This window comes from Pleuronectes platessa, chromosome 11 (genome assembly GCF_947347685.1).
Source record: "Pleuronectes platessa chromosome 11, fPlePla1.1, whole genome shotgun sequence".
NCBI classification, from domain to species: Eukaryota; Metazoa; Chordata; class Actinopteri; order Pleuronectiformes; family Pleuronectidae; genus Pleuronectes; species Pleuronectes platessa.
The window spans coordinates 26546373-26568914 of NC_070636.1; the positions used below are offsets into that span (position 1 = coordinate 26546373).

The 22542-nt window shown below is 41.1% G+C and overlaps 2 protein-coding genes across 7 annotated transcripts in view; both read right to left on the reverse strand.

Moving 5' to 3' along the window:
- Positions 1-848: 848 nt before the first annotated feature.
- LOC128450848 (uncharacterized) lies at positions 849-7575 on the reverse strand. Its single transcript, XM_053434577.1, has 7 exons — positions 4042-7575; positions 3429-3907; positions 3256-3332; positions 2996-3173; positions 2765-2841; positions 2305-2429; positions 849-2098 (listed from the first exon to the last, which is right to left on the reverse strand). The coding sequence occupies exons 2-7, from the start codon at positions 3735-3737 to the stop codon at positions 1131-1133; spliced, it is 1734 nt and encodes a 577-aa protein (XP_053290552.1). The 5' UTR covers positions 3738-3907; positions 4042-7575; the 3' UTR covers positions 849-1130.
- Positions 7576-8629: 1054 nt separating this feature from the next.
- The window catches only part of galcb (galactosylceramidase b), a 63996-nt gene continuing 50083 nt past the window's right edge, over positions 8630-22542 (reverse strand). For all 6 annotated transcript variants that reach the window (XM_053433851.1, XM_053433846.1, XM_053433847.1 and 3 more), the window contains 10 exons: positions 16416-16571; positions 16010-16134; positions 15666-15793; positions 14112-14201; positions 13934-14023; positions 13679-13823; positions 13263-13443; positions 12473-12633; positions 12220-12296; positions 8630-8855 (listed from right to left, as the gene is read on the reverse strand). In XM_053433851.1, coding sequence (XP_053289826.1) covers positions 8712-8855; positions 12220-12296; positions 12473-12633; positions 13263-13443; positions 13679-13823; positions 13934-14023; positions 14112-14201; positions 15666-15793; positions 16010-16134; positions 16416-16571 — 1297 coding nt within the window. In that variant the 3' untranslated portion in view covers positions 8630-8711. The remainder of the gene's footprint in view (positions 8856-12219; positions 12297-12472; positions 12634-13262; positions 13444-13678; positions 13824-13933; positions 14024-14111; positions 14202-15665; positions 15794-16009; positions 16135-16415; positions 16572-22542) is intronic.

The window sequence follows — 22542 nt, forward strand, 5'->3', positions numbered from 1 at the left end:
ATTGTGATGTATGGGTTACCAGATGATGTGGAAGCAATGGTTCAGCAGGTCGGGAGGGCAGGCAGAGGTGGGTTGCAGGCACATGCGATTGTTTATGCTGTCAAACAGCCTACAAAGCTTGACCCAGCAGTTAAGACAGTACTTGAGACTGGAGTCTCTAGTTGTCTGCGGAGAGCTTTGTACTGCAATTTCGAGGAACACATCACATCTGTAGATCCAGGACATCTGTGCTGCACCCACTGCCATTCTGTTTGTTCTTGTGAACCTGAAGGTTGTGGGGAGCCAATCCCCAAATATGAACACTTTCAAGGGGAGGTTTCATCACCTGACAAACACAGAATGGTCACACCTGAGGACAAACTTTTGATCGGGGAACTGTTACAGACCTACAGGAGCAGTTTACTTCGGGACCATACAAACATACGACTTTACACAGTCGACACAGCCTGCACTGGTTTTGGAGATGAACTCATTGATGCGGTTTTAGCACAATGTACACAGATATTTGACCTGAACTTCATTATCCATAATCTCCCTATATTCAAACTGGAACATGCAAAAGAAATACTAAGAATTATGCATGAGGTTTTTGATGACATCGAACAGAGTCAAACTAATTTGTTTGATGACAGTGTTGTTCAGGATGACCGTGTTCAGGTTGACATATTCTACACTGGTTACTTTGATGAAGAGGATGAGAATGATGTGATACAATCATCACAAAGTAGCTTGGAATCAGGCTTGTCAATGTTGATTATCTCAGACTAGCTTCAAATTCAGCCTCAAACTTCTAGCTTCAGGGTCCTGTTGTTGTGCAAAAGCTTTTTTTATCTCTGTTATATTAATACTTTTGAATAAAATTTACATTGTTTATACTTTTCTACTGGTTGGTTTTTTTTGCATTTTAAAAGATAAACAATGAGACATATGTCAATAAAGATTTTTAATATCTCCACATAAATAGGTAATGTTTAAACATATATTTTGGACATATAACCAATAAGAAAACACACTAAAATAATGGTTTCAAGAATGTGGACACTAAAAGACACTTATATTAAAAAATAAATCAAGAATTATTTACAATGTCACTTATGAAAAAAGTATTTACAAATGTAATGCCATCAACATCACCATTCCACATAACTATTTAAATAGGGACATTTCTCCAGTCTTTCACTTTGGACTTCATCCATTGCCATAATTCCCTGTAATTCAGCTTTACCAATAAGTTTTTCTTGAAATTTGGGAATGCTTGAAACTGTCTGCCTGGGTGATTTTCGAAAAGTCAAGTCCCTGAAAACGTTGACCAGGGTTAAAATGTCCTCCTGTTCTCGAGCTACATGGTGAATGCCAGTCGGCCTTGTCCGCTCCAGCTCTATGTCTGTTTTGTCCATCAGCTCTTTGAGGATGCCAATGGTCTTACTGATTCTGGCTGCTGACATTTCTGACAGGTTTGGTCCCAAGCCACTCATAAATGATTTCAGAAAATTGTTCAGGTGTTCCAGATGGAGGTCAAGAGGAATATTTTCCCCCTTTCCCCCTCTACCATTCCAAAACCTGTTCCATATCAAACTGTGTGCCATGCGTGGGGACAGTGTGACGTTAACCTGCAGTGTTAGTAGGAAGGTGCTATAGGCATAATGGCCATGTCCATACGCTTTATAGAAAAGCAGGGCAACTTTATAAAGTCTCATTAGCCTCTCACCATCCCCTTCTCTTACTGCGTCCTGCATGTTTAGCAGGAAGAAGCCAAAGCCAAGTCTAGCTTCTGTGTGTTGTTTTTGGTGATCTTGGTCTGCTGGACTTGCATGTTCTGGAGAAGAGTCTAATGGAGCCACAAGATTGTGTTTCTTTCTCTCATGTGTTTCCCTTGCCTTGACGTACATATACACATTGCCACACCCGTCCGCACGACACGGAAACTGCTGCCTCTGCCTTTGCTGTGTCGAAGGCTGCCTTTGACTTGCAGCTTCTGTGACGCCTGTCATCATGACAAAGGTGTCCACAACCTGTCCAACACACTCATGCAGCCAGCTCCTCTTCAGTTCTGGCAATCCGTAGTTGACATCCACTGGGACAAACCCATCTGGATTTTCTGTTAGCACACAGAATAAAATGTTGAACTTCTCACCACCAGTAGTGTAAATGCAGATTTAAGTCAAATAATATTGGGTACTAACTTTTATCAAAGTGAATTACAATTTTAACAATTAACCTTAATAGTAGTAACAAATAGATACATGTATTTATGTGGTAAATGCTAGTTCTCAACTATGAATGTGATGCCAAGTGCCAATTTACCTGTGACATCCTCCAACCCAAAGTGCTCCATTGCAGCAGCTAGGAAGAGTGCAGTTGTGTCTTTATGCACAAATTCCTTATAGGCATTGTAAGCTGCATGGGGACCTTGTTTTGCATTGCTGCACCTATGTAACAGAAATATGTAGTTTAGCGAATGGCTGACATAGTTTTCTCAGTGTTATTCTGTCCATCTCTCACAGACATTTACATTTATAAATTTAGTAAACAACTTCATCCAAACTCATTTATTGTTACATAATTATAAGGTCAATTATATAACAAGGGTAATGAAATAGGGCATTGAACCCACAACTTTTTTGCATGCCGAACCGGTCCGTAACCTCTACGCTACCACTACTTTGCTCACGCACACACACACACACACGTTTAAAACAGTCTTTCACAAGCTTTATAACTAATAATTGTACAGTATGTATTCATGGTATTGCAGACGTTGTACCTCAACTTCGTCATGTTGGCAAGAAGTGTGCCATGGTCTTTTGAGGATGCACCATCATAGAAAATCCGATGATAGATCTTAATCAACATTGAAGACTTGTGATTAACAAAGGATAAACATAACTTGACACACAAGCACTTGAAGTAATCTATCCAACAAAATCATCTAAAGTAGTGGTGTGATACTTTCATTTTGTTACTAATCAACATTCTTCTATAGTTTGTTACTCACTTCAAAGAGGTTTCTGATGGCATGCCAGTCCTCAAACTTAAAGATGAGACCTTCCAGTCGGTCTTCCTTTGTAGCACCATCTGAGAAGGCCCACTGTATGTTTCTGCAGTTCCCCTCAGTCAGCCGGTCACCTCCTACTAATACAGTTGACACCCCGTCCGGTCCCTTTGGCACATACCTAAATGGAGTACACACAAACAAGTTTCAATAATGCCCTTCTCCTGCCAAAGACTGACAGTGGAGCCTGATTATATTCTTACTCTTTCTGAAGGTGGCGAAGTGTGTCCACCAAATCTGACGTTTTGTTCTCGTCTTTGAAGAGCAGTCCCAGAGGGTACTTTGAGAAAAAAAAAATGAAGTGACATTGCAGTAATGTTTGAGTTGAAAGTATGTGTATTTAGTTGTTTTTTGGCAGATTTAACTCATTACTTACATCAGTGGAGCACTTAGCCATGTCCTCTGTATATTGATGTGGCATGTGGTGAACCACTAATTTCTTGAAGGGTTTAAAAACAGCCAGGTACTGGGTTAGGGTGCGGCTCCCAAGAACAATGAACTCACGTCGCATATAGTCCTGGGTTTCTAGTCCGGGGAGTGAGTTGCAAAGGTAGTACTGAAGGATGTCACGGTCCGGTTTGTCATTGCTAAGGTGATATGTTGTGATTCTATCTTGGACTGCAATATGATGAATCCAGTGTATTGATTTGTTGCTGTGGAGGGTAGACTGATGATGTGCACGCATGAAAAAGTCCAAATTGTCAAATATTATGGAATATGTTGGTGGAGGAGGGGGACGTGTGATCGGAAAAACCGAGGAGCTGAAGCCCAGCTCTGCTGCTTCGGGGTCACATTATCTGTTGAAAGGCAGCGTAGCTATTTCAGAGTCATTTATGCTTTGAGCCATTTCATCTGCTGGAAAAGAAAAAAAGTAAAAACAATTACGAGACTTATTATTATTAATGAAAAGATAGACACATAACATTCAAGATGACACAGCATGTGATGCGTTTGTTGTGTTACTATATATCAGTCATTTGTCATCTCACCTGACAAGTGAATCTCTTCCATGCTTTCACGAACTGTGTTAGGTGGCCCCTTCGGATCACTTGTGCTGTGGTCTTCGCTGGTGTCCACTCTCTGACCAACATCAATGTTCTCTTCCACTTCAGAGTTCAGGAAAACTTCATTCTGGACCTTTAACATTTTTAGAGAATCCCCACATAGGAGTGCCAACTCCTTCTGCTTCTCTACAGAATTTTTGTAATTTGTTGTTATGGCCATTTTGCTAAGCCTTTCAAACACTGCTTTTTTCGCCCCACCATGATGTAGAATACTACATAGGTAGTATGCAAAGGCTGACAGGCGTGCTTCTCTCCCTCTCAAAGCAATGGAAGCTGCTGCACAAGTTGCAGTTTGAGAGTGGTTGGTGACAGTTGTGAGAATTGAGAAAAGGAATGGTGAAAAACATTTTAGGTCTGCCTCCAAGCTGGTAAACGAAAAGGCTTTCAGATCATCCAGAGATGACTTCCACAGGATGAAACCGTTGATTGGATTACAGATATGCTTGCATTCGTTGCTTATTAGCTCCAGGATATGAACCTTTATTTCCTCAACTAGGTGTTTATGCTTCAACATTAACTTTGCAGCTGTTGTCCATTTTTTTTTGTAAATGCTGTTCACTATTGAGGCTTCTTCTGAATGACATACCTTCCCAACAGTCTGTGATGGGTAATGGGTGAAAACCTGAAATACAAGATCATTTATCAGTGTGAATAAATACAGTATAGCCTAATAAGTATAATATGCATTGACAATACATAGGAATATACACACTGTTAATACAATAAACACGACTCACTATACGACACACAAGGTTATTGTCATAGTCATATCATAAGAAGTATAAATGTATCAACAACAAGCTTACCTCTGTAATGCTTCTTCGCGTTGTGGTACCGGTTGGAGTTGACGGATTGGGGCAGAACTTCTTCAGAGCTCTGGGCGTCTTGGAGGGAGTAGGCCCCCGCTCTCTTTTCTCTGATGACTCAGATGAACACGCTTCTTCAGCCTGGTCTCCTTCGTCGTCTGTCCATTGTTTAAACACGGGAAGGTCGCGTTCCAACCGTGTTATCAAGTTCTTACAGGGCCGACAAATGCGACACGATCTGTTCGATGTGTTGTGGAGTCGTAATCCCAAACGGAGAACTTGTTCGTTCGTGCGTTCACCTTTATTGTTCTTCTCAAAAATGCTGGCCGAGTTGGTAAGTTGTCCGTGTATCCGTAAATTCTTTTTACAAAACCGGCAAAAATCGTTCATCTTCTTCTTCTACTCCTTCCAGTGTGCGTGCAGTTAAGCTCTGTTGAAAACACCTGTGCGTCGCTTAGCATACGTCACATACTACGTTGCTCTGATTGGTTGTAGGTCTATCCAATTGAGCGAAGAGGAATTTTACTTCCTGGTCAGTTGAAACACGCCCCATAATTTTTTCCCAATGGAGCGACTCCAGACCGAACTGCCCGACCAAAAATGTTGTGTGCGGGGCTAAAGGCCGAATTATACTCGTGTTGCACGGACGCACGCATGCACGCAAGACACGCAACACGCCCCTTTCGTGCCCTCTGCGGGCTTGCGTGCGTCCGCCAATTTTTCTAACTACACGACAAAACGACGCGAGCCTCACGCAGCCCGCAAGGCTTGTGATTGGTCTGCTTACTACATCCCGTCCGGAGTCTAGTTTCCGGTTTCATGCCCCACAATACGCGGAAATCACGGAAGATTTAGAAGAACGAATATGGAACAAATAGAAGAGCACTTGGCAGAAGAGATCCGAAAGTATGACCACTTGTATAACCCGTCACTGACTGGCCGATTTGTCCGCCAGAAATAGGCTATTAGGAGCCGGAGTGGCGATGTAAATAAAGATTCGACGAAGAAGAAGACGTCTCTTCTTTGTGTGTTTTGTTTTCGAAACAAAACGTTACTCCGCCTAGTGTTCTGGCGGTGAATTGCGTTGCAACATGCGCAACACGTGAGTGAAGCATAAACCAAAACGAGTCCGTTGATGCAGCTGCGTGGCCTTCCGCGGATGCAGTCGCAGGACTATAATTAGGCCTTAAGTTTGTCTGGCATCCAGGCTAACTCCAGACCGAACTGCCCGACCAAAAATGTTGTGGGCGGGGCTAAGTTCGTCTGGCATCCAGGCTAACTCCAGACCGAACTGCCCGACCAAAAATGTTGTGGGCGGGGCTAAGTTCGTCTGGCATCCAGGCTAGTGGAAAGTATGTTTTTTCACAAAAATTTGTTTATTGCATGTAAAAGTAAATTTTCTTGCTTTGAACTTAATCAACTGTTGTGTCAAAACAAATTGAATCGGGTAGAAAAACTTATATCATACATGTTGGTGAACTTCCAACATATAAAACCATGTGATTGATGCTAGCTGAAGATTAGCCTGAATTGATAAGAGATGTTGATTTTCTAAAATTGTGGCTTCGTGGTAAATTGGGACAAATGCTGTGGGGTAAAGTGGGACAGTGTCTCACTTTACCCCACCATGAAGCACAAGTTAAGTTTAGTCTTAAACATATTTTAGTGTTATATTACATTATATATGTTTTATTTTTAATGTCATAAACATTGTAGAAAAGCCATCATGCCAAGAAACTACACCAGGAAAACAACCTGGGGCCAAACACCCCTCGCAGAGATGGAGAGTGCAGCCGCTGAGGTCATGCAAGGAAAGAAGTCCTTAAGAAAAGCTGGAAGGGAAAGAAATATTGATAAGACAACCCTCAAAAGATTCATAAAGAAAAAGGGAAAGTCAAATCAGCCTGGGGTGCAGTAGCTGAGGTAAAGAGAATATTCACAGATGAGATGGAGGAGGAGCTTGCCAAACACTTGAAACAACTAGCTGACCAGTTCCATGGCCTTGCTCCAGTTAAGTGCCGTGAACTGGCATTTGAATACGCAGAGAAAAACAATATCCCTGTCCCTGCCAATTGAACAGAGAAACAATGTGCCGGTAAGCTAGGGTGTGCAAGAGATCACATGAATCATAATAATCATAAATGTGCTTAATTGACCAATCCCCATGATTCTGTTACTAGTCCGATATTAGTGGTTGTCAATCTAGCTGTCGGGATTTTAACTATGGTAGTTTTAGAGTGGAAAAAGTAAGTGGACTCTTGGGATACAAGACCACTTTTTTTAAAACAATCATATTTTCACTGCCCTTTGTCCTGAAGACATTCTGATCATTTCCATTGCTGGAAAACATCCTGAATTAATGGGAAATGTACAAATTTTACTGATATATCAGTTAAGCTCGCCTAGAGGGGAGCAAATGTAAAAAATGTCCCACATTACCCCGCTCTCCCCTACTGCTGTAAATACGTGCACAAGCCACCATTCCAGAAAGTGCTGCAATTTTAAACACAAACTAGCAGCAAGATAGCGGTAGCTCCCCACAAACAGCTGTTTTCTATTATACCTGCAGCTTCTACCGGGGCGACACACAAACACAGAAGCTAGCGTTAGCTCGCTGCTGCTACCCGTAAACAAACACCGACACGTCCCCGGAAAAAACACCAACACGTCCACCAGAAGCGAGCCCGCGGACATCACCCAGCAAGCCCGAGCTGAGGAGGGGGCTGTGGCTCGTAACTTACCCCGACCGCAGGCTCCGTTTCCTCCCCCTCTCACCCTGCTCCCCGGCTGGTTATCGTCCCCCCTCGGCTAGCTCCCCAGCTAACACCCGCCGCCTCAAGTTGAGGAGGCTGCTGTGGCTCGTAATTTTCCCTGGTCTCCTCCTCTGCCAGATCTCCGCCTCCAGAGGGGGGGGGGGGGGGGGGTATGCCATGTAGACCGACTGTGACGTCAATTCTGGTCGTATTCCCATTCGACGCAGTCTAGCGTATAGTTTCTGACATAGAGGAACCACAACAAATTGCAGGAGGTTTTTTTTCAAGAGTTTTTGGGACGGTAGACATGCCAGATACCCAAATTAACGTGTAGAAGCACTACAAAAGGGGAATTTTCATAATATGTCCCCTTTAAGAATACATTGATCCATTTTCACAAACTTGCCCTTAATTTTTTCATTTACTTTGCTCTAGAAAATACACGTAAATTTATCTCAGCATAGTCAGAGACTCTACAAACAGGAATCCACTGGAAATTACTCATAACTTACTAAGGAATATTTTTAATCAGCTTCCAAATATAGTTACAATATGTATACATTGGTCCATTTTCACTGACTTGCCCTTTAATTTTGTCATTTATTCTGCAGTAAAAATACACAAAACTTAATCTAAGCATTGTCTGACACAACAGGAACCGGAACACACTAGAAATGACTCATAACCTATTAAGTATTATTTTTAATTAGCTTCCAAATATGGTTACACTATGTATACATTGGCCCATTTCACAGATTTGCCCTTTCATTTTCTCAGTTATTCTGACGTAAAAATACACAAAATCTTACGCCGGTGATCTTTTAATCCATGTAGATCAAAAACAACTATCTTAAACAACAACTTAAGTATGTCAGGGTGTAGTGCATTGTTACATTGTGTGCTCTTGTTTTTTTAGTTCTTGAGAAAAAAATATTAAAATCTAGCACTCAAATATCAAATCAATGCATTTATTAGGCCAATAAATGAATCAGCATATTTAAAGCTTACAGTAAATCATTACATCACAGTGAAATCCTTATTCTGCCACCACAGCAAAGTTATCAAACTGAGCCAGTTCAAATGAGTGTGTTCCAATTGCAGCCCAGCCATTGTTTGGAGTGAGAACCACAGCGTTCTTCCACAGTGGGTATCCATTCAGCTGCCCTGACGCATACTGGCCCTGCAGGACAGAGGGAGCACAGTGACAAGTTACAATGGACAATCTGCTTGCTCAGCCAGACATGCACAAGCAGCTCAAAGTGTCATGTATTTTATGCAACATGAACTTTTTACAAGACAAGCTCCAAACATCACAATTATTTCAGAAAGAGTACATTTAACACAGGTGGGATGAGGAGAGAGGTTGGCAAAGTACCTCAGAGAGAAATTGTCAAATGTAAAACATTTTGACCTGATCCGTCAAATGATAGGTAGAGCAGAGCTCATACCTCCACAGTAGGGACTCTTGCAATACCGCAGGCTGAAGTTTCTGGACCTCAATTGTAGCAAATTCACAAGATTAGATAAAAAAGTAGCATTTATATTACATTACATTTAGCTGACGCATTTATCCAAAGCAACTCACAATAAGTGCAGCAAGTTCCTAAAATTCAGCTTCCAGTAATCCATTTCATTAGGTGGCGCTAATATGAAAACCATAGGGTCCCGTAACTGCAGCCTCAGTTTGTAGCCTAATTATTACTTGATAAACTGGTGAAAATGTAGAAAAAAATATAATTGAGGTTATAATATCACTGATCACATCACAGCACATGCTCGGATTACACATCATTATATTGCTACTGGCTGACATGATAGGTGGCACAATGCCTATGAAACAACAGTGAGATTTTATCAGCGGCTGTGGCTGAGGGGCGGTTGTGGCTGAGGGGTAGAGCGGTCATCCTCCAATCTGAATGTCGGCAGTTAGATCCCCAGTCTTCCCCATCTGCATGCCGCAGTGTCCCTTGGCAAGATGCTGAACCCCGAATTGCCCCTCATAGAACAACAAAGTGCTGCTAATAGATGCACTGTATGAATGTGTGTGTGAATGGGTGAATGTAAAACTGTACTGTAAAGAGCTTTGAATGGTCATCAAGACTAGAAAAGCGCTCTATAGATACAAAACCATTTACCATTTATGTCAACTTACATTTTACAGATTTATGAATGACTGCACACTCTAGGGCTGTCCGTTTTTACTAATATAAAGTTCAAACTGATATAGTATGACAACATTTTTTCAATATATTCAAAGCCAAAGTACTTTAAAACCTCTATGATGTTCTGGTTGCCTGATTGTCAGCTAGCCTTTTCCATTTTAAAAGCAGAACAATGTAACATTAGTGACTTACTTCACTGATAGGTCAAGAGGGCATGCATTTGGTTAAGGTGACAAGTGAACGACCTCTGCTGGATCAGGAGACAAGCTATAGTCCAGGCAAAGTAGCGTTTTACAACCGACTAATTGTAAAATAATATTTTTCAGCATAGATTATTTCTATGGAGGTGTCCAGAAAAACCCACTAAAAGTCCTTAGAAATCCTAGTTAAGGAAATATGTTTAATTCTCATCAACCTGTGCCAATAAGGCCAGGCAACAATACATCCCAATGGGGCTATGTTTTTCCTTTACTCTTATCAAAATGAAACTTTACACAATGAAAGTAACAATGAAAAGTAAAAAATGTTGTATTACAAGTTTCTTTGAAAATGAATTTTAATATGCAAATGAGCTATACACTAATCGAATATGCCCAAAATACACTCCAATAGGCTTAATTTTTTCCTTTACTCCTACCACAATAAAACTTTGCATAGTAAAAGTATACACGAAAATTTACTTTTTCTGTATTACAAGTTTCTTTTGAAATGAATTTGAATATGCACATGAGCTCCACACTTATTGAATATGTCCCAGTTTGTATAGGCAGAAACACCATTCATATGTATTAAAAATACATCGGCCCAATCTTCATCCAATCATCCCACTGCCAATGGGTGATGGCAAAGCTGCTTTTAGACTGGCCTCTAACCTAAAAACTGTCTGGCTTGGTAGTACCTGCCAGGGGTATAACCCCCTCCGGTATAGTCTTCAGGGTCACGGAGGCAGTCTTTTGGGTCCATACATTCACTGCCCCCTTTCCACTCCATCATTTGGTAAAAGACCCGAAGATTATGGAACTTTGCAGCTGTTGATGTTGGAGGGAGAGTTTGAGGTTCCACTGGAGATGAGTTCTGAGTTACTTTATCACAGAATCGCCTGTATCTCAGCATATCCAGTGATTCATCTTTTTCACCCCCATACAGTGATACTAGAGCTATTTCACCTGCTGCAATGATGATGCCTTTTCCCACATTTTCCTGTGACTGGCTGGACACCTTAGCTTGTTCGAGAAAGCTAGTGTCATTCTTTATTCTTTCGTGGTGGGGAGGCTTGTGTGCCTCCGTGAACCTGAAGACTATAGCGGCGGGGGTTATACCCCTGGCAGGTACTATCAAGCCAGGCAGTTTTCAGGTTAGAAACCAGTCTAAAAGCAGCTTTGCCATCACCAATTGGTAGTAGGATGATTGGATGAAGATTGGGCCGATGTATTTGTCATACATATTAATGGTGTTTCTGCCTATGCAAATTAGGACATTCAATAAGTGTGGAGCTCATGTGCATATTCAAATTAATTTAAAAAGAAACTTTTCATGTATACTTTTAGCATGTAAAGTTTTATTGCGGTAGGAGTAAAGGAAAAAATTAAGCCTATTTGGGTGTATATTGGGCATATTAGATTAGTGTATAGCTCATTTGCATATTCAAATTAATGTTAGAAGGAAAAAATTTGCCCCATCGGGGTGTATTGTTGCCTGGCCTTATTGGCAGACATTGATGAGAATTAAACATATTTCCTCAACTAGGATTTCTCAGGACTTTTAGTGTGTTGTTCTGGACACCTCATAGAGTTTATCTATGCTGAAAAAAATTATTTTACAATTAGATTTTTGGCTCCAAAATGAGTTACTTTGCCTGGACTACTACTTCAGAAGCTCTTATGCGGTTCTAGACTGTATTTAACAGGTCACGTTCAAATTGATGTTCAAACTTCTAAAAAAAAAATGATAGCCATACAGATTAATGTATGACTCCAGCAGCAGTACAAGCTGCAGCACAACAACTCTTGACACAATTACTATAGATAATAGCAAGTAAACCTAGAGTATGACAGTGATTTCAGCGAGGTTGACATCAGATACATGACTGGTTGACATCAGTGACATATGGTGTGCTTGCTAAGGGTTCAAATCTTTTTCAGCACTATCAGGTCCAGAGCCTCACACATTCATGAGGATGTCACAAAGTCATCAGTGACAGACAGTATTAAAGCAGAATACAAAGCTATGGTATCAAACAGAAAGAGCCATCAGCCAAGTTGCAGATATTAAATAGCAACTTTACACAAAAATTACTTGGAACGTTTTCATCACATTGTATTATCCACATTTGAAAGAACTGTGAAATAAAGGTTTTTATAAAGATGTAAAATCTTCACTTACTTTCACAGTGAGTGACAAGGTGTACCAACCATATGTTCGTGTACCAGACTGACCCTCTGCAAGTACAGTCTGACCAGCTGTTGACAACAGTGAACAAAGTAGGTCCATCAAACACATGTGGAATTCAAGTAATTGGGGGACTGATATATATTTGGAAATTTCCATTTAATATTTTTATGTGGAGACATTGTCAACATTGCTTTGCATTTTTAGTATGAGTATGTCTAATGAAGCAAAGAGTGATGCTACTGACCAATATCGTTGGTAACTTTGTAGGTGCCATCTGCAAACACCCAGAAGAAGACTCCGTTAGCGCTGCGGACTGACTGCCCTCCTTTGTCCACTCTGGCTGCTATGAAAACACCACTAGTAATACTCTCCATGAAGACATCACATGTAACCGTCAGGTTCTGCCTGTAATATAAACAGATTCAAGTCTGGGATGTGACACAGTCAGGTTGCCATATTTGTATAGGTCAACAGGTATTAGAAATGTACACTCAACAAAAAAACGTAAGGGAAGACATTTATTTTCACTCCCATTTTTTCACAAGTCAAAAGCAAAGATCTCAGTTTCTTCTGTGCACACTAAAGGCTTATTTCACACAGATCTGTTGTAAGCTGTATTATTGAGCACTTCACCATTGCTATGATAATCCATCTACCTGACAAGTGAGGTATATCAGGATGCTTACTAAAGAGCATGATTATTGCATAGTTGTGCCTTGAACTGGTCCAATAAAAGGCGACTACATGGCTGTAGCTTAGGGAATGTGTGTATTAGAGTATGGTCAGGCATAAGCTAGGGACAACAAACACATGTGCTTTTTATGGAAATGTGATTGCACAAGATACTGTGATGAGATCCTTAGGGCCATTGTCGTGCCATTAAACCGCCCCCATCACCGCATGTTGCAGCAGGATAATGCACAGCCCCACGTTGCAAGGATCTGCACACAATTCCTGGAAGCTAAAAACATCCCAGGTCTTCTATTCATTTATTCATTTATATTTTTGTGTACATTAAATTAGCATCATCTCACCACAAATAATCTCCTATGACGCTGACGGTCTGGTCAGCATCAGTCGCCCATGTGACAGGTCTCTCAGTAAGAACCTGTCGCAAGGTGAAGATGTGAGGTCCAGGGTCAGTCAGATTGATGTAGTATTCAAACACGCCTGTTTGGTCAGCAAAGTCTGGAGCTTCAGTGAATGGTGGGTTTCCTACAGGATGTTAATACAAAGATAGTACAAAGCAATGGTTTACAAAATATAGTTTATGATGTGGGTACATTGCCAGACCTAATGCCTTTCAATGAATTTTCCACTGCTACGCTTAAGTTCAATATTTCCTGCACCTGCAAAGACTCTGAAAAGAGTCTGAAAATCATCTATTTGAGGCAAATTAAGTAATGTGTAGAAGTTCCATCATTATTTGGGTTCGGTTTATTATACTTACGAACATTAAAGTTATCCTTGTAGACTTTAGGGAAGCGTGCTGAAGGAGGTGGGTTTGGGTAACTGCCTTTTCGTCCGGTTGTAATGGTAGTTACTGTGTAGACCTCATCTTCAGCCACATTTAATGTGAATGATCCATCTAATAACTAAAATTGTCAAAGTTGTAAAAGACAAATTAGACCTTTTTAAATTCTTAGCTCAGTGTATTTCCGGCAAGAAGATTGCAGGTTCAGATGATTCTGAACTGTGCCTTTACCTTTACAGGAGTAAGCTTCTGAAAAAAGACAGACTTTTTTGTCTTGAAGTTAAACTGTGACCGCCAAACTTGCAACTCCTTGATATAGGCCTGAGAAAAAGAAGTAACCTTGAATAAGAAAAAAATAATCACTCAATAACTGTTTTAGCACTTTGATGAGAAACTCAGAGAAACATACAAAGGTTCCCTTCAGCTGGAAAGTTGCATTCTGGGAGGTCACGTTGAATTGAGGAAGTGGAGGTCTTATGCACACTGAATGATCCCGAGTCTGTGAAGGAAAAATCCAATTATGCAGAGTAAGAGCAGTGTTATAATTTTTTCTCATATAGATATTTTAAATCTGGATATGCCAGTTTGACTGCTGTTTTATTTTACAATTGCTTTTTTAAAGAAACTTCCACTTCAAAAGACCTTTATTGTTTATTTGAAATAATATACATCAGACATTTGCCCATTTGAAAATAATTAAAATGTTGTACCTAAATGTGCATCTAGCTCACAATACAGCAGCCAGGTTTGTCTGTCACTAACAGGAGCCAGTGTAGCAACAGCTGAAAAGGGTGGATGCATGTTGTCATGTTTTCTTTGAGAATGAAAACATAAAGCTTTCACACCATGTTTTAACATTTTGCAACTTTTTATTCCTTAACTTTTGTCTCACACACCCAATGTTGTCTGTTGTCCACATCTTTCCGCCTTTTCATGTGTGGTACAAAATGATTTAACCACATCTTGATGCAGAACCTCAGGGAATCACCATGCACAGTATTAAGAATACTTTTTGTGGTAATTGTCAGACTTCCTGTCGCAAAAGTGAGTTTTGATGACACAACATCATGTGTTGATGAAAGTAAATGTGTTTGGGGTTCAGTGGTTTGCTGTGGTGGTGAAACTTGCTGGAACCAATGATGATTAGTAAAATTTGTTTTAAAGTCGCAGTGATGTTAGAATTAATGGTTATTAGTTGAATTAGGTTAATAATTTTGATTGTGACATTATGACTTCTGGGAGGGACTGATGTATTGCTTTATTATTATATGTATTGTCATAAATTCAGCTAATGGAACTTTCTAACATGGTCACATATCATGAAGGCATGCTATGATTCTGAGTTACTTGTTTCTGAGGTTCTCAGGCTTTGTAAGTGCTATTCCATGTGTTAGGATCATTTGTCCCCCTCTTTGGATTGATCTTTGACCTATCGTAAAGTATCTGACCTGCTAAGGAAGGATCAAAGATTTGGCGGGAGACTTCAACTTGAAGTTACTAAAAACATGTCCAAATTTAGGCATAGACCCTATGTGCTACGTCATTGTATCTATAGTTCTGTTGTAAACACCTCCTCTTTAAAAGATCTTGCCTGGCGGAGGCGAGCCAGATTTTCACTATCTGGCCTTTGTGATTTCTCCGGGCATACCATGGAGCCCGTCTGACCTGTGAAACTTCTGTGTAATAAATTCTGTTATGCTGCAAGTTCTGGGTCCGCGTCTCCTCTCTTCAAACACCAACTTCGACAAGACACTGCTGCTTCAAAGATACGACAGTATTAAGCTAAAAACCTGAGAGCTGAGCTTCCTTTAAACCCTATGGCTCTGCAGACTTCCTTCTGTGAACAGCTACACCCTTAAAAACTTATTTTTAAAGTGATTACTTCAAATCAAAGAACAATGATGTCAAAACATTTTAAAGATAAAAGTTAAAAAAATGTGTTAAATAGGAAAGCCTAACTTGCCATAGTTTCCACGACAACAGTGAGGTTTCCACTTCCATCAGTAAGTGCAACATAACTTCCCCCTTGTGCAAGATGTCCAACAGTCTGCAGGTAAGTCCACCCTGGCTGGGTGAACTGTGTGGTGTGGGCTATAAGGGAAACAACAGCATGAAATGATCAAGTAATTATTAAAGCATTTCAGAAAAATAAGGGCTAAAAGAAAACACTTGATTTTGATGATATTCTTTTCAGAACCAAAAGTATTTTCTAAGGTGCCACAACATTCAGAGGTCCTGTAACTGTCCCCTATCCGCAGTAGCTTTTCTTATCAGCTTCATTTCAGTTATTTAGAATCTGCATCAAACCTGTGATCCAGATTGGAGATTCCACCACGTAGTTGCCACTCCATGGCTCCTCAGCCGTCATCAGCCCATCTCTGCCAAATGGAAGTTCCTGATAGTAGCTGGCCACCAGGTTCCAGGAGATGGTGCTGAAAGAAGATACACTATCAGGGACCTGACAGCTCACTCCTCATCTCACTACAGTTGGTAATTCTTAGTCTGCTTATGATTTTTAAATTAAATATTTTCTCTTTCTGTGATCAAAAAGTTCACGAATTCATGTTGTTAATATTTTGAAAATGAAAGAATAACTTATTTAGGCATACTGGCGAGTAGATGAGTGAATTTTTTTTTTTTTGTTGATCTATACCTTTAGAGTTCATCACACACGTTTGCTAAATTACAAAGAGTTGCTTATGGGTTTTCTTACGCCGTCATGTGACCATTGACGTAGTTCTGGTTGAGGATGCGAGCCCAGCAGCCTCCTCCAACCTCATCGTTGAAGGTGCTGTAGTCCTCGGACGACCAGAGCTTCTTCTGCGTCTTCAGGGCGTCCGTCACTGTGTTGGTGCCTGGGTAATGAGCCCTAGAAGTCACACACATTCAACACACAAGGTATTTAATGTATTGTATACATTCATGAGTTTCCCATTTTGGAAATTAAACATCTGTGCTCAGGAACACAAACTGGTTGATATTAGATGTGGTCTAATCAACCACTCAATAGTCCCAGAGGTAAAATCCATAAATTAACATCTCCACTGGGAGATGAAGGCAGACACAGGATTTAAGTTCAAATTGCTGAAACTTTTTATTTGACATTTGAGATCTGAGCTTGTTTAAATGATAAGCAAAATACTTATGACACTACTAAAGACAATCATCAGAGGTATCAGACAGTGGATAAACCATCTTATTCAAACAGACTCAAGACTAAAACCTTGCGTCACCTGAACAGTTTTTTCCCCATGGCAGTGGGGCTCACAAACAAGCCCCCTGCATCACACTGACTCTGCTGACCCCCCCCCAGCACATAATTTATATCTCTATATTATTGGCATTATGACCAATCTATGCACCTTAGAACCGCACGAAACTCTTACTGTATATATTGTTGTTCAATATTGTTGTAGTTTTTATATTGTTGTTTTAAATTGTTGTTTGTATATCGTTGTTTTTTATACAGTGCACCAACCACACCAAGGCAATTCCTGTATGTGCAAATATACATGGCAATAAAAATAATTCTGATTCTGATTCTGAACATATTGAAACTTCAACAGCTATTGAAGTGTAATATCTGACGAACGATCAGGGTGACTATAAATCCATACTTTCTGTACTTATTAAACTGTAATGAAAGCTTTTCAGTGAGCTGATAGATGAAATTTGTATATTAAGGTGGTGTGTGTGAGTCAAGTAAAAACATAAAGCGAAGGAGGTTGTCTCGAATATTGATTTGCATTTACAGTAGCCAATAGAGGTGAGCATCTTCACTTTGTGCACTACTTTGCTGTAATTTGCAAATTCAGGTTTTCGATAAAAAAAATAATCTGACTAGAACATGAGTGCTATGACAGTGGACAGTGCTCTCCACACTGATTTTACATTAATTCCGTTTAGAATTGTGTGCTGCAAATAAGGCTTAAAAGGACAAACTCTGATTTTAGCCTTTACTGTATCAAGGTGCCCCCCGCCCCCCTAGCAGCGCCACTGCACTGAGGCGTATTACTCCACAGGTCATCAAGTGAGTCTGCTCCTCTGATGTTATCTAATCACTCACACTTGGAACTTATCTGTGATGTTGGCTCTTGACTCCAGATCGTTCTGGTCACTTTAACCCTGATGTCCTAGCTGTGCGAATCACGTAATGTGTTGTGTTGTGTCAAGCAGGAGAATGTGTGTGCACGGTGTGTTTAAACACATGTCTCATAATCGCAACAGTTAATCAAACCAACACAATGTAAACGTCAGAAGGAAGATAAGGCAGACTCTGCCACAGGACAACCAGACCTTTAATGAGCGTCTGGTCCTCAAGCAGCGCTGGTTATAATTATGCATCGGCGGGACATCGCTAAAACAATGAACGTAGCAAAAAACATGAATCAATTATGCTCTGTCTTTGCATCGAAGAATCGAGAAATTTCCACACCTCTAGTAGGAGCACTGAATGTGCAGAGAGTTGACATTAACTAATAGTTCAACATGTACAGTGCCTTGCATAAGTATTCACCCCCTTTGGACTTTTCTACATTTTGTCATGGTATAACCACAGATTAAAATTTATTTCATCGTGAGTTTATGTAATGGACCAACACAAAATAGTGCATCATTTGGAAGTGGGGGGAAATATTACATGGATTTCACAATTATTTACAAATAAAAATCTGAAAAGTGTTGAGTGCATATGTATTCACCCCCTTTACTGTAAAACCCCTAACAAAGATCTGGTGCGACCAATTGCATTCACAAGTCACATTTGCAAGTCACATAATTAGTAAATAGGGTCCACCTGTCTGCAATTTAATCTCAGTATAAATACACCTGTTCTGTGACGGACTCAGAGTTTGTTGGAGATCATTACTGAACAAACAGCATCATGAAGACCAAGGAGCTCACCAAACAGGTCAGGGATAAAGTTGTGGAGAAATATGAAGCAGGGTTAGGTTATAAAAAAATATCCAGAGCTTTGAACATCTCTCTGAGCACCATAAAATCCATCATAAGAAAATGGAAAGAATATGGCACAACCGCAAACCTACCAAGAGGAGGCCGTCCACCCAAACTGAAGAGTCGGACAAAGAGAAAATTAATCAGAGAAGCAACCAGGAGGCCCATGGTTACTCTGGAGGAGTTGCAGAGATCCACAGCTGAGGTGGGAGAATCTGTCCACAGGACAACTATTAGTCATCTACTCCACAAATCTGGCCTTTATGGAAGAGTGGCAAGAAGAAAGCCATTGTTGAAAGGGATCCATAAAAAATCCCGTTTGGAGTTTGCCAGAAGCCATGTGGGAGACACAGCAAACATGTGGAAGAAGGTGCTCTGGTCAGATGAGACCAAAATTGAACTTTTTGGCCTCAATGCAAAACGCTATGTGTGGCGAAAACCCAACACTGCCCATCACCCTGAGCACACCATCCCAACAGTGAAACATGGTGGTGGTAGCATCATGCTGTGGGGATGCTTCTCTTCAGCAGGTACAGGGAAACTGGTCAGAATAGAGGGAACGATAGCAGGACAATGACCCTAAACATACAGCCAGAGCTACAAAGGAATGGTTTGGATTAAAGAATGTTAATGTCTTAAAATGGCCCAGTCAAAGCCCAGACCTCAATCCAATAGAGAATCTATGGCAAGACTTGAAGATTGCGGTTCACAGACGGTCTTCATCCAATCTGACTGAGCTTCATCTTTTTTGCCAAGAAGAATGGACAAACCTTTCCATCTCTAGATGTGCAAAGCTGGTAGAGACATACCCCAAAAGACTTGCAGCTGTAATTGCAGCGAAAGGGGGTTCTACCAAGTATTGACACAGGGTGGTGAATACTTATGCACCCAACAGATGTCAACTTTTTTGTTCTCATTATTGTTTGTGTCACAATAACATTTATTTTGCACCTCCAAAGTACTATGCATGTTTTGTTGATCAAACGGGAAAAAGTTTATTTAAGTCTATTTGAATTCCAGTTAGTAACAGTACATAATGGGAAAAAGTTCAAGGGGGGTGAATACTTATGCAAGGCACTGTAAATTCATTACGATAGCCATCTCTGTATCATTGAGGACTTCTCACCACCACATTTGACTAGGCCTAAGAGCTGAACTACTAAATTGGACAGCATAGGTCCCTGTCCACTGGTCGCTAACTTTTTGACTCAGTTAAATTCCAGAAAGCATTATCATTGGGCGCATTTTAGAATATAGGACAAAATCTTCTGCACAATTTAAGTTATCAACTAACAGTAGTTGTTAGCAGTTGTTAGCGACCACCAGCCAAGTTTGGGACACAATATCACTTGTGCATGTTAGCATCATCAAGTGTTTTGGCCTTGTAAACAACGATACAGGCTTAACTTGAGGATAAACTGAAGTTAAGGGTAAAGGCCAATGTATGCTTCTCCGTTTAAATGAACACGGACAGATAGGACCGCCCTCTCCAACGTGGAACGCCCTCTGCGTGCCTCTCCGCGGCTCCTCGCAGAGCTTTTCGTGCAGCTCTCATTTTTCTAACTACACGTCGAAATGGCGGACAGCCCACGGATAGCCCTAGGCTGTGATTGGTCCGCTAACGCCAGCATTTCGGAATGGAAACTTCCTGTTCCATTCCCTACATCACAATAAACCAAAATCACAACTACGACTCTATGATTAATGTGACAAGTGTGTTAAGCCAGCGGCGTTGTCCGGCTGACGGTGGCTGGTTAGAGCACTTACGGCATGTGTCACATGAGGTTATAACGAACTTTCATAACGGGGCTAGCGGGCTAACCACCATGCTAACTGCGGTGGGAACAGCGCAAAAACCCGCTGACTTTAATCCCACGGCTGTCATGACACTGTTTCTCAAACACCGTCAGGTTAGAAGCAAACACTTGGTAGTAGTTAGTATCGGGTGTCCCTGCTGACTGTGTGTGGAAGCTGGGGGGAAGCTAGCTGCCTCCGTGTAGCTTCAAGCTGTTGCAGCTGTTGAATTAGCAACGCAGTTTGGAAACAAGACCGGGGAACCGCTGCGCTAAGACACGATAACAAAAGCATTTTGACCCGCTGGGTGTCACTTTATTCAGCAAAAACTGTAGCGTCATCAACATCCTTTTTCTGTTAGTTGCCATCGTTCACTGTGTGTGAGGAGCCGGGAGGACGTAAATAAACCAGCGTGGACTTCTTCTATATACCTCATGAGGTAGGCTTCTCTAAGCTCGACTTCCGTTGAGCCATCTACTGTTCTGGCGGTGAATTGTTTTCGGAACAAAAAGGCTCGTAGAACTATGAATCAAAAAGGGTCCGTCCGCTCCGCCCGTCCGTCCTTCCGCAACGGACTCGGAGAAGCATACTGAGGCCTTGAATCTGAATGACTACTGGCTTGTATGGAAGTACTATGTAAGCCATGTGGCCCGCTGAGTAGATCAGACATCTAGTAGGGTCAGGAACCTCAATTCCGTGACCATTCTCTGGCTAATATGTTTTGACGACTGATTTGACTTCTTTACACCTTTTGTAAAAACATTTGGCCCCCATTTCCCTCGCAAAAATGTCGGCCTTTTTCGCTAGAGGGCCGAATCAGAAATGGCAGCCAGCACCATCTTGTAAAAGTAACTTTTTTACCAGAGCACCTAGAATAATGTATGAATACAATTTTTTATTTAATTTGGCCATAAGGATTGTGATTCTGACATAATTTTGCCATTTAGACATCCTGTTGACCCCAAAATCCAAGATGGCCACCATCCGGGAGAGCAAAAATGTAAAGTTTTATACACAAATCAGCCCCCAGGTGTCCAGGAGATTGGTGATGTATGGCCTTTTTACATTACTTATTATGGAAGGACAAAAACAAAGAATATCAGAAATAAGTTTTATTTAATAACTGTTACGAAAAACACTTGAAACATGCCAATAAGAATTCTTTGTACCCCAATAATTTTACCTTTTGGTCATTAAAAAAAGACATAAAATTGTAAATTACAGGATGCTTTCATATTGTTAAATGCTACACATTATTCTAACATTCAAACTGGTGAATAATAAGGACATTGATATATATGATTAGTCCGAATCAGAGCATTCTGCCTCACTAGAATCTAAATCACCACAATCCGATGAATCCCATCACCTACTCTGCACATCATCATTTTCTTTTCATCACAATCATACTCGCTCTCATCTTCCTCGCTGTGTTCAACTGGCCTTGATGCAGGTAGATGAGTTGGAAGAGCAGGTCGTGTGTAGCAGACAGGGCGACAATGACCATCCAGCAACTCCCATCCATGTCTTATTGGTAAGGGGTTGTGCTTCAGGGAGGGATGGCGTACTAGATATGCCAAGTAGTTGGCACGGAGGCAGTGTTGGCGTAAGCTATCTTCATCTGGGGGTAGACAGATGAATGATTTATTTTTCATGCTCTTCCACTTCACTGCACGGGCCTCAGCCATGGTGCTACTCTTGTGGTCACCATATATGACATGTCTGAACTTGAATAGCTCCTGTAACACCTCCTCCTCAAGGTCAAGGCTATCTCCGCACTGTGAGAACTGTTAGCATCACAACCTGTCATACAGTGCAGCTGCACAATGCAGTCTGCCAGTTCGTGAGTTACCAGATCACTGCAGACTGTCGTCTCCTCCTTTCTCTTGATGTAGAGCATACCAGGCAGTTGCTTTGAGATAAACGCTGCTGCGACATAGGCATCAGTATCAGCAGATTCAATTACAACAGGTCCACTATAGCCTGACTCTCGCAGCACTGCGTAAGTGGAGAAGAGGATGGTGTCTGCCTCAGATGCATCAGATGGCGGTGGTCGAGTGGCAGAAACTTGGACTATGGGCAGAGAAGGTCTC

Coding starts and splice junctions, on each gene's coding strand:
- LOC128450848 (XM_053434577.1), bottom strand. CDS start 3,737: ATGCGTGCACATCATCAGTCTACCCTCCACAGCAACAAATCAATACAC. Junction 2,430..2,764: donor GCCAACATGACGAAGTTGAG/GTACAACGTCTG, acceptor TCTGTTACATAG/GTGCAGCAATGCAAAACAAG. Junction 2,099..2,304: donor TGGGTTGGAGGATGTCACAG/GTAAATTGGCAC, acceptor GTGTGCTAACAG/AAAATCCAGATGGGTTTGTC.